At 44.2% G+C, this 12494-nt stretch overlaps 2 protein-coding genes across 2 annotated transcripts; one reads left to right on the top strand and one right to left on the bottom strand.

Annotated features, from left to right (window-relative positions):
* Positions 1 to 7317: 7317 nt before the first annotated feature.
* Positions 7318 to 9252, bottom strand: LOC112350233 (pentatricopeptide repeat-containing protein At4g02750-like). Its single transcript, XM_024686069.1, has one exon. The coding sequence runs from the start codon at positions 9250 to 9252 to the stop codon at positions 7318 to 7320; it is 1935 nt and encodes a 644-aa protein (XP_024541837.1).
* Positions 9253 to 10234: 982 nt separating this feature from the next.
* On the top strand, positions 10235 to 10997 carry LOC112350246 (putative germin-like protein 2-1). The gene has a single exon (XM_024686093.1). It carries the CDS (start codon positions 10249 to 10251, stop codon positions 10912 to 10914), a length of 666 nt encoding a protein of 221 aa, XP_024541861.1. The 5' UTR covers positions 10235 to 10248; the 3' UTR covers positions 10915 to 10997.
* Positions 10998 to 12494: the final 1497 nt, after the last annotated feature.

Here is a 12494-nt window from a genome sequence, read left to right as displayed (position 1 = left end):
CTCAGCAGCATTTTATTATGCTGCAAGCTCACCGTCCCAGCAGCAGGAGGAAGTTCCTTCTGAGGACATGGAACTCGACTTTCACTCTTTCACCAAGCAGAAGCCACAGTACCCAAGACCCTGCAAGAAGCCTTGGCTGGTCCAAATGCAGCAGAGTGGCAGCATGCAATTTTCCTAGAGTATCAATCTCTGATGGAAAATGAAACGTGGGACTTGGTGGAGCTTCCTACAGGCAGAAGAATCGTGAGTACAAAGTGGCTGTTCCGGATCAAGTATAAGCCAGATGGCTCTATTGATCGTTACAAGGCCAGATTTGTAGCTCGAGGATTTTCTCAAGTAGGAGTGGACTTTGCAGAAACATTTTCACCAGTGGTGAAACATGCATCGATCAGGATGTTGCTGAACATTGCTGCTCAAGAAAACTTGGAAGTCGAGCAGATGGACGTCACCACAGCTTTTCTGAATGGAGATCTACATGAGGAGGTCTTTATCTCGCAACCAGAGGGCTTTGTTGTTCCAGGGAAGGAACATTTAGTGTGCCGGTTGAAGAAGGCTTTATATGGCCTTAAACAAGCACCCAGGGCCTGGTACGAGAAAATGGACGCTTATCTCTTGGGTTTGGGGTTCTCCAAGACTTCAGCTGACAGTAACGTGTACTTGAAGCGAGTGGGAGAATTTCGAGCCATGATAGCTCTCTATGTTATGAAATGGGGACACCCAGCCTTGTGAGCGCAGCAGCGCTCCATGCTGGGTCCACCTTTATTGCGGAAGACGGATCAAGAACAGAATGTGTCGGGCGTGATCACCTACAGAACCTAAACGGATGTGTCCCTTCTGCTGACGTGGCATCCCAGCTTGAGATTGCGGCTTAAGTCCTCAACACTCCCACTCGAGCTAAGCTGGGATCAGCCTCGAGCAATTGCACACCAAGAGCTTGGACATGCTTGGAGAATACAGCTAGGGGCAGAGCTTTTGTGAAAACATCTTGATCTCCCGTCCCACAATACACTAGCTCCATTGTCTCCATGGCAACCTGCTCACGAATAAAATGAAACTGTACCTGTATGTGCTTGGTACGTCCGTGATACTTCGGGTTCTTCGTCAAGGCAATTGCTCCCTGATTATCACAGAAGATAATCGTTGGAGTCTTCTGTGGATAATATACTCCACTCAATAGTTGCCTCAGCCAAACACACTCTTTGGCTGCTAAGGTAGTGGCCACGTACTCAGCTTCGGTGCTTGATAGTGCAATTATTGGCTGCCTTTTACTGCACCAAGTAACTGCTCCACTACCAAGGCTGAACATATAGCCTGAAGTGGACTTCCTCTTGTCAACTTCACCAGCCCAATCAGCATCTGAGTATCCAACGAGCTGAATACCCCTAGGTTGCTGCTTGTAAACAAGACCATAGTTGGCAGTCCCCTTCAAGTATCTGAAAATCCGCTTTACTGCTAACCAGTGCTGGTAGCCAGGATTTTCCAAGTGCTGTGAAACTGCTCCCACTGCATAGGCTATGTCTGGCCTCGTACACACCATCAGGTACACTAAGCTTCCCACCATCTGCCTATATGGGATCCACTTCATATGTTCCTGTTCAGATGGTGTTGTCGGTGACATATCCTGTGAGAGTTTTAGACCAACCTCCATAGGTGTGGTTGCTGGGTTCAGCTCACTGAGTTGAAACCTCTGAAGCACGTCCAGAATGTACTTCTTCTGAGACATCTGAATCACTCCCTTCCTCCTGTCTCGGAAGATCTGAATGCCAAGGCAGTAGTGAAGAGGTCCCATGTCAACCATCTTGAATCGGCACCCCAAATCCAGCTTCAACTGCTTCATGGTAGCACCTTCACTTGAGAAAAGGATGCAGTCATCCACATAGAGAGCTATCATGGCTCGAAATTCTCCCACTCGCTTCAAGTACACGTTACAGGCCCTGGGTGCTTGTTTAAGGCCATATAAAGCCTTCTTCAACCGGCACACTAAATGTTCCTTCCCTGGAACAACAAAGCCCTCTGGTTGCGAGATAAAGACCTCCTCATGTAGATCTCCATTCAGAAAAGCTGTGGTGACGTCCATCTGCTCGACTTCCAAGTTTTCTTGAGCAGCAATGTTCAGCAACATCCTGATCGATGCATGTTTCACCACTGGTGAAAATGTTTCTGCAAAGTCCACTCCTACTTGAGAAAATCCTCGAGCTACAAATCTGGCCTTGTAACGATCAATAGAGCCATCTGGCTTATACTTGATCTGGAACAGCCACTTTGTACTCACGATTCTTCTGCCTGTAGGAAGCTCCACCAAGTCCCACGTTTCATTTTCCATCAGAGATTGATACTCTAGGAAAATTGCATGCTGCCACTCTGCTGCATTTGGACCAGCCAAGGCTTCTTGCAGGGTCTTGGGTACTGTGGCTTCTGCTTGGTGAAAGAGTGCTAGAAAGTCGAGTTCCATGTCCTCAGAAGGAACTTCCTCCTGCTGCTGGGACGATGAGCTTGCAGCATAATAAAATGCTGCTGAGGTTACTGGAGGTGGCTCAGATGCACTGCGATCACGAGCTGCTCTGGCTTCAACTCTAGAAGCCTCAAGAGCCTGCTTTAATGCCACATCCTCTCTGTACTGCTGTCCTTGTTCAGTCAAGACACGAACACGACTGGATCTACGAGGTGCTGCTGCTTCCTGCTGCTGGCCGCTCTCACTAGAGCTGCCTTCCTCGAAATTGAGAGAAGGTGAGAGATCTGAGACACTCCTTGGAAGAGTTCGGCCTGCCCTGGGAGGAACTTGAGCCACGACTCCACCTCCACCTGTAGCTGCTCCGCCTGAGTGTGCACGCTGCCGTCGAGAGGCATCTTCTTCCTCGCTGTCGCTATCCTCAATTAGGGTTTGCTTACCACTAATGAGTAACGGCATCTGCTGCGAGGTGGTTGCTAGCTGGTTCTTGGTGTTGTACATCTTAGACTCGTCGAAGATGACATTCCTGCTCGTGATCACCTTCCTGGTGTTCAGGTTGAAGAGCTTGTAACCCTTCATCTTGCTTGCATAGCCAAGGAGAATGCACTTCTCACTTCTACTGTCCAGCTTCTTGGGCTCGTCCTTGAGTGCATAAGCTACACACCCAAAGATCCTGAGATGGCTCACGTCTGGTGCCTTCCCATACCACACCTCATAAGGTGTTCGTCTCTTGACAGCAGAAGTAATCAGCCTATTCCTCAAGTAGGCTGCTGTCTTCACAGCATCACACCAAAAGAAATTTGGCATGCCTGCATCTTGCAAGATCGCTCGTGCCATCTCCACAAGAGTTCGGTTCATCCTCTCAGCCACGCCATTTTGCTCAGGAGTTGAAGGCACTGAAAGTTGCCGCTTAATTCCAGCTTGCTCACAGAACTCCTTAAAGGCGTTAGAGGTGAACTCTCCACCACCATCACTTCTCAGCATCTTGATTTTTCTGCTTGTCTCAAGCTCTGCTTGCAGCTTGTAGACCTTGAAAGCTTCAAAGGCCTCTGACTTGTGCAGCAAAAACTTCACTGCTACCATCCTTGAAAAATCGTCGATGAATGTGACAAAGTATTTCTTCTTTGTCCTTGACATGGTCTGCATTGGGCCACATAGATCAGAGTGTACCAGCTCCAGGACATCCTTCCCTCTTTCACTTACACCTGAGCGAAATGGAAGGCTGAGAGGATGAACCGAACTCTTGTGGAGATGGCACGAGCGATCTTGCAAGATGCAGGCATGCCAAATTTCTTTTGGTGTGATGCTGCCACCATCTGCCTATATGGGATCCACTTCATATGTTCCTCCATAGGTGTGGTTGCTGGGTTCAGCTCACTGAGTTGAAACCTCTGAAGCACGTCCAGAATGTAACTCTTCTGAGACATTTGAATCACTCCCTTCCTCCTGTCTCGGAAGATCTGAATGCCAAGGCAGTAGTGAAGAGGTCCCATGTCAACCATCTTGAATCGGCACCCCAAATCCAGCTTCAACTGCTTCATGGTAGCACCTTCACTTGAGAAAAGGATGCAGTCATCCACATAGAGAGCTATCGTGGCTCTCTTCAGTGCGGCATATATATATAGTGGCTGAGATCAGCACAGCTGTGAATGCTTGGCGATTCATGTCGTCATTCATGTCATGTTGAGTATACACTCTCTATGACATGATCCTAGATGGCAGGAGTGCCACTTCACTGATCCAGGTGTAGGCTAGAGGCGTGTCTCTTCATCATGTATATATATCTTTGATATATGATTATCCTTGGAGTCATCCACCATCGTAGCTTCCGCTCTTCTTCTCTTCACGCAGTTATTCCCGACCCTGCCCAAGACGGTTCTTGTGCCAGCAGCCGGTTGAGCACCCGCTTCTTCTTAAAACAGGTCACCATCAAATTAAAATAAATGTTCTTATGTTGATAAGTCTTTGAAGCGTAGTCATAACCCAAAGAGAAACAGATATCCAGATTCCCGTTCGAGGCAAATGCTATTTATCATCCCGGTCCAAGTGATTCACTGATCAAGGACGGCATATTGAGCTTGATCCAGATGCCCGTTTCGGCTTCGATGACAATAGATTGGGGCGATCACGGAGAACGCGCATCGCTGGCCTACTGCTCGGAGCTGCCCTAGGAAATCTCATCTGAAAGTTGTTGCCATTCGTTAGAAGATCTCACAGATACTAGGAGGAGATTGAAGATGGAGTAGCCACCGTACAGCATCTGGGAGTGGATCCTCCGGGTTTGATGGAGTTTGAGCGTGACAAATAAGAATTGCTGTGAATTGGACTGATGTTATTAAAGCAGGAAGAACATGCACATACAAAATTCTACTCCATCACTTGCGTAGTGTGGGTTCTTGTTCTTTCTGTGTTTGCATTGGTTTAGAACTCGGTATGTTCAGCGAGCTCATGAATTGACAGCTCTATCATCTTGTCTTTGTGTAGTCCCGGAGCCAAACTCGTCATCCTGGACACAACTTTCCCAGAGAGCAGGCTGGTTTATTGGGCGATAGATATCATCTGAGCGTCTCAGCGGCAGACTATCCGGTAAGCTCTTTGTCCGTTTGCTCTCTTCTTGCTTTTTCTTTTCCAGTTGTTTCACAGCAAAAAGTGTTTTCGGTTATGTTGATGATCGGACAAACCAGCCCTTTCCAAAAGCACAGCACTGTCTTACATGAAATGCACATCTACTATACGATCTACGTATCAAACGACTGTCCTAAGACCAAGAAAAGTCATTTAGACCTAAACGAGTGAAATTCTCGCGCAGGTGACCATAGAGACTGGATCTCTCCAAATACGCTGCGTTCTACCTGACAATCGTCCCCGATCAGCTGCTCTATACCGATGGATTTCCAGTAAGAAACATCTTTAACCATGTTATATGCACTTGCTTCAATGGAGCATCCAACACCGCTCAAACAGGAGGCTTGGCTTGTCTATCTCCAGAGGGTCTCAAGGTCTGTCGATCTTTCTCCTTGAGATCTTTCGTCCTTCTACTAAGATCTTAGTTATCTCTTAATGTTTCTAAGCAATGCACGACGTTGTTGCTTTCTACAACGATACCATGAAAATCCTGTTAACACTCTCGGATTTCAAACTTATGGAGGCAAACGCTCCATTCGTCTGGGTCGGAAATCCTCGAGGTATTTAGCGGTATTGTAACAAAATTGGGTCATATTTGTAATACTTGTGGGGTGGAGTTCCCTCCAACATCCTGCCAAGGCCCGCCTTCGTCCTGTATTATCTGCTCCAATGATCGCCAGTTCGTTCCAGGTATGCCCATCTAAGATTTTTGCCCTCGAGTTTTTCTGACTTCTAGATTTAGTGGACGTCCATGAGCAAGATGAGATTGCAGTTTCGCAATGGTTTCAAGAAGCATGAGCCGCAGGTCTTCGAGATCATAACCTTTCCAAAGTTTGGAATTGGACAGCGTGCGTTTCTCATCCAGACTCTGGCAGTTGTGCATTTTTTTTTAATGGTTTTTATGTTTTTGATAGAGGGAAACATACTGTGGAACTGCATCTCATTTCTAGATGATGCCACATCGGAGGTGTCCCGGTATATTGGTACTGTCTACCTTTGTTTCTCTCTTTCATTTCGATCTCTCTGTAGATACTTCGGCAGGGATAAGAAATGGGTGGTTTACCAGCACGAAAACGTTAAGTTCTGGAAGGGCAAAACATTCCAGCTATGGGAGGGACTCACGCTTTTACATTTAGGTGGCCATTTTGCTGGTGCTCAAATCCTCCACTGGTCTCATGGAGCTCAAGAGAGGGGTGTTTTATTCACTAGAGATATCTTACTGGTATAAACTTCTCTTGTTTACAAGCTTTGTTTTCGTTTTGTTTTCCTCACTCCATGTTTGATTTGTAGGTGGGGATGGACAACAAAACAGTGAGCATAATGAGATCGTATCCAAACTATGTGCCACTCTTGTCAAGCCACGCTAAAAGGATAATCGTCTATGGTGCATTTCAAGACAGAGATTGAAGAAAACGCAAAGAGCTGCGTTGAATTCTCTCTGCAAAAGTATATCGATTGGCTCTTTGTGGATGACACTGCTGCTTAAATATCACAATTATCGATTGGCTCTCAAATAATGAATGCTATTAATCAGGAGATGCTTTTCTAATTATGATTATTGGACATTGTTTTCCTGATGGAAACAATGCCACAATCAATTTAGAGTGAGCAGTATTATAGCATTATCTTTACATGAGTTTCTTTTTTTCTAACTTTTTTTGTGTTATATTTTCAACACTTGCAATTTTTTAAGCAGATTGCTTATTGTTTTCAATTTATAATATTTATGCCTTTTCTTGTTTTTGAATGCACAACGACAATTCCATTGTTGGGCTACAATCACTATGTGTTTGAAATCCCACCCTAGTCTTAAAAGATCTTTCACAACCTTTTTCCTTTTAACTTCCTTGGGCAAGCATGAATCTCTGTACAAATGATGGGCAAAGAAATTCTCAGTTAGGTCAAGCCTATCCAAGATCTTGTCTACATATGGCTTCTTTGCTTGAGTAAAAACCACAATCTTATATATTTTACACATCTCTTTCAGAAAGTTATCCATGCCCGGCCTCTTTGCAACATGGTAATGCTCCAATGGAATAATTTTCCCACTAAAGAGCCTAAGGGATGCTATGGGCATGGATTAGTGTCTTGTCCATGTCCAACACTAGTGTGGGTTTCTTCTCAAAAGTTGGCGGTAGCAGCAAGGAATCATATGACAACTTTACTTTTTTGTGCTTTTCTTTGGTGGCGATGTCCCCCCAACCTCTTCATAACTTTGAACAAAGATAGAAAGAATGTGAGCCCTAACTTAATGGTAATGAAATTAAGTTAATATAATTCTGGCCGAGCAGCATGTAAAAATTCGACTGTGATGCCAACCCCAACACCGAGAGTCTCTGGGCCGCTCGAGCTCCACACTGGGGATCTTTGTAAGCAGCCAGTAGCGAGACCCAAGCAACACTCTCGGGCTCGAAGGGCATGCTGTGGATGAGCTCTTCAGCCTTGTCCAGCTCTCCAGCCCTTGCAAATGCGTCGACAAGCCCGCAGTAGTGGTCACCTGTGGGCTCGACTCCATAGTCCTGGATCATCGATTGGAAGTAATCCCGAGAGATTTTCATCACACCCGAGTGGCGGCATGCTGCAAGCACGCTCGTAAAGATGATGTGATCGGGCATCGTGCTCTCCTGGATGATCCTATGGAAGGTTTCCAAGGCCTCGGTTACATGCCCAGTGGAAGCATACATGGCCACCACTGCAGTCCATGAGACCAAGTCTTGCTCTGGCATTCTCTCGAACCAAACTTGAGCTTCCAAGAGGAGTCCCTTGCGAGCGAAGCCCACCACCATTGCCATCCAGGCAATCACATCGCGCTCCTCGATCGCCTGGAAGAGGCTCATCGCTTCGTGGATGTGGCCGTTCCAAAGATAGGCCGAGAGGAGTGCTGTGCTCGCCATCTTGCTATTGTAAGGCATTTGATCGAAAATAAACTTTGCATTTTCAAGATGGTTTCTAGAGGCGAGCATGTGGATCATTGTCGTCCAAGAGATCTCGTCGTGGTGAGCCATCTTTTGGAAAAAATTCAGAGCCTCGTCCAAATGCCCATTCAAGGCATATGCGCAAAGCATGGAGTTCCAAGCCACCACGTCTTTTTTTGGCAGACTCTCAAACAAAGCTTTAGCCTCTTCCACGCAGCCATTAGATGCGTAGCCGTCGATCATAGCCGTAAATGCCACCTCATTAAGATCCGGGGCATCTTCAAAGAGAATCTTTGCTTGCTCCATATGCCCTGCCTGGGCATATGCTGTGATCATGGTCGTCCATGTTACTACATTTCTTGTGGGCATTCTATCAAAGAGATCTTTAGCTTCATCCAGCCTCTGGTTCTGGCAGTGGCCTTGGATCATGGCCGTCCACGCCACCACGTCCTTTTGGGGCAAGGAATCGAACACCTCACGAGCGCGTGAGACATGCCCGTTATGGGCATAAGCCACGATCATGGCAGTGCTAGAAACGAGGGTTTGCTCCGGCATGGAGTGGAATACCGCCTCCGCGTCGCCGAGATTGCCACTCTGCGAGTACATCTCGATCATCGCGTTCCAGGTGATGGAATTCTTGGCAGGGATGCGATCGAAGAGCTGTTTGGCGCGCTGCACGTCCCCGGCTGCGGCGTATGCCGAGATCATGGCATTGCTGGACACAATCTCCTGCCGCGGCATGCTTTCCAGGACCGATCGCGCCTGCTCCAGGTCTTGGTTGCGAATGTAGGCCTGGAGGATGAGATTCCAAGAGAAGAGATTGCGATCCGAGGTAGAATCGAAGACCGATCGCGCTTCCTCCAGGCAGCCGCAGCGGCCATACATCTGGACGAGGAGATTTCGCAGGAAGACGCTGTTCTTGTGGTCGCTGTGAAGGATCTGGGCGTGGATCCGGCGTCCATCGCTGGGATTGTCGCAAGATCTGACAAGGGCGGCAAGCTCTTGGACGCCAAGAACGCGCATCGCATCATGGCCGTTGGATGATGGGGACGTCCGAGGTTCAAGTCCTGGCAGGTTCAAGTTTTCGAAGTTTTCATGGCGGGGAAAACACATCCCCCATCGCACAGCTGCACTCCAAATGGCGGGACAATCGCAATCGAGTGCGCTCGTCAACGACACAATTAGTTTCCATTTTTTCTTGTGGCTTGGATGGACTCTTGCTGCGATTGCCCAAGGTCCGGCAAAATCGAATGCTCTATTCATCCCCTTTTTGGATCAGATTGCAAGAAGGCGCACTGGTCAGTCTTCAGAAGAATCCAGATGTCAAAGTCATCAGCTTTGGCATTGGAGATAGATAAATACATGATTTCCTAATCTAAGTGTTTTTGGTTTCTTGTTATTTCTGGTTTGTTGTGTGAACTGTTAATAATTTTTTTCTTGTTTGTGGAGAGAGCACTGGGAATATAACTTGGCATTTGTGATTGAGTTTCTGTGTGAGAGCAAAGCAAACACCAGGAGCAGCAAGCTGCTTTTGTCCGTTGTTATTGTATGTACTCCTATGTGATTGATGAGGCAACCCCCATATTTAATGTACAACTCAAAGTTCAATACAGAAATCAAAGTTGATCCATCACATTCAAAGATTGGAAAATTGTTAACTTTGAGAACACCCAGCTTACATATTCATAAGAATTAAAACTATTTTCTGAGTGTAATCGTATATTTAGTAGAAATAAGGATACCTCAATGTGCTTGGATTAAATCCATTTGTAGCAATACTTGCTGGAGGAGACCACTAAAAGTAGAGAAGGAGAAATCCAGCGAGGAAGAAGCTTGCCAGAAGATAGGTGCAGATTTAGAAATTAGAGAAAAGTTTAAGAGCATGGATTGAGAAATGTCCTGCAAGAAGAAAGCAAATTAATGTCAAACCATCACCTTAAAATCCACGCTTCACGGAGTCTCTAGAAGGACTAGTTCCTAGCATCAAAACAAAAGTCCTCATTACACACAGACAAGATGACTTTGACGGCTTCATCATACTAAAAGAAAACGTCAGAGACGACTTCACAGAAAGCAAATCACGCGGATAGCAAGACTAAAATATGAAATAGAAAGGAAAAGAACACCGTGTGTAACCTGACTGGGAAAAATCGTGCACGATTCACGACGAGGTCATCCGAAGGACCCCGCCTCCCCTCCGGCTATAAAATACCTGCCCCTCTCTTCAGAGCTCCATCAGTTTCTTTCCAAGCTCGCAATATGGCTCATCTTCGTTTTGTTCTACCTTTCCTTCTAGCAATCAGCTCCATCCTGTTTGTGCATGCAGCCGATGAGGACATGCTGCAGGACTTTTGCGTTGCAGATAATGGCTCCAAGATCAAGGTGAACGGCGTTGTCTGCAAGGCGGCTGACGATGTGAAGCCCGAGGACTTCAAGTCGAGCCTCCTGGCAACTCCCGGGAACACCTACAACAAGCTCGGCTCCAACGTCACCCTGGCGAGTGTCAACAATTTCCCCGGTCTCAACACCTTTGGTGTTGCTTTTGCCCGCATCGACTACGCTCCCGGCGGCACCAATCCCCCCCACGTCCATCCCCGAGGAACCGAGCTGCTCTTCCTCCTGCGCGGGACCCTCTACGTCGGATTCGTCACCACCTTGCCGGAAAACAAGCTCTTTGCCCAAAAGCTCAATCCAGGGGATCTTTTCGTCTTCCCCCGGGGACTCATTCACTTCCAGCTCAATGTGGGACAGGAGCCTGCGGTTGCGCTCGCTGGCTTCAACAGCCAGAACCCCGGGGCGTCTCAGGTGGCCAGGGCGGTGTTTGATTCTAATCCTCCCATCAACGACGACGTGATCGCCAAGGCGTTCCAGATTGATGACCGTGCTCTCATCCAGAAGCTGAGAGAGCTCATCGGCATGACTTAAAAGTTTCTTTGCAAAGCGATAGTGGAATCTTTCGTAAGCATAATATTAAAAACGCAATAGCACGGCATTTGTAAATTTTTATTTGTTTGACCAAAGATCCTCTCCGTCCTCTTTGACTTTCATTAACGTACAAGTTTAGTGTTGCCACTGCCAAACTATTTTATAATTTTTTGGTTTGCTTAAGCTGGTAGTGGATATATATAGAATATGCTTAGATATTCTAGGATATTTTATCATCTAGTGGTTATTATTCATTTAGATTAATCTTGTATTCATAATTTATAAACTTGTTTAAATACTTTCTAGAATCTTCTTTTTGGTTTGCTTAAGCAAACCTGTATGGTAGTGGATATATCTAGAATATACTTAGATATTCTACTGTTGTCATTCATTTAGATTAATCTTGTGTTTATAAATTATAAACATGGTTATAATTATAAACTTTTCTTTGATGAATTTGATTAATAAGTAGGAATAACACTACTATTAAGTAAACCAAGCATTTCTATATGCAACGCTTAGCAAATTATTTAAATTTTCATACTTCATTAACATTCTGATTCACATGAATTTTCATCAATAATTATCAGTTTTATATTTAGATTACCAACTAAACTAAAGTCCATATCATGTAAATTTTTTTAATATGTTATAAATATTTTAATAGTCTTAATTGCTAAAGATTAATTTAAAAGAGTTATACAGATTCACATAAAAATAAATATTCTAAATTGTATTATTTTAATAAAATAAAATAAAATATCTAAAAATTACTTACTTACTATCTATCTATCTATCTATCTATCTATCTATCTATATATATATATATATATATATATATATATATATATATATATATATATATATATATATATATATATATATATCATTTTGAACTTTATAGCATAAGATAATTGTAAAATATGCTTACACTAAGTTAGAAACACTGTGATAGTCTCTAGAAATATCTATAAATAAATGCATTGTATTCAATATATATTTCAGCACAAAATTAATAATGCAGTAGCAATGATTAAATTAGGACTATTAAAAATTCAAATTCTAAACCATTGTCCAAATTTTCCAAGTTCACCCCTTCTTCAATATGTCAAATATGTGGTATGTGCTCTAATTTTTGGATAACCTATATTGCACTTCTATTGAATAAAACTAAATAACCTAATTACAGGGAGGGTCTTTATATTGACATTATCAAAGAGGTTGAGTGCATAAAATTTCTATAATAACTTATTTACCACATTTTCCTCCAATCAAAATAAAACACTTGATAGTAGATTTTACTTCAAATTAAAGTATACCTTAGCCAATTTTATATATCTTTTATTCTTTAACCTAGAAAGACTATTGCTCTTAGTTGCCTAGGAACACTGATTTGGTTATATATACTCATACTTAAGATGATGTTAATTTATCAATTACATCAACTGACTTGCACATTATTTTATTATGACAGTTTCAAGTTTCCTAATTAATTTCGCTAGAAATTGTACTCCAAAATGTCAATCCTATAGTGAGTTTGGGATCAGAAAGATGTGTTACTTGTTTTTAATAACTAAATT

This window comes from Selaginella moellendorffii, unplaced genomic scaffold (assembly GCF_000143415.4).
Source record: "Selaginella moellendorffii unplaced genomic scaffold, v1.0 SELMOscaffold_47, whole genome shotgun sequence".
Taxonomy (NCBI): Eukaryota; Viridiplantae; Streptophyta; class Lycopodiopsida; order Selaginellales; family Selaginellaceae; genus Selaginella; species Selaginella moellendorffii.
The sequence above is the reverse complement of the archived record's forward strand: the minus strand, read 5'-3'. Positions and strand labels throughout refer to the sequence as shown.

Bases quoted from the DNA above. Each gene is read 5' to 3' on its own strand.
- LOC112350233 (XM_024686069.1), bottom strand. From the start codon at position 9,252: ATGAATAGAGCATTCGATTTTGCCGGACCTTGGGCAATCGCAGCAAGA.
- LOC112350246 (XM_024686093.1), top strand. From the start codon at position 10,249: ATGGCTCATCTTCGTTTTGTTCTACCTTTCCTTCTAGCAATCAGCTCC.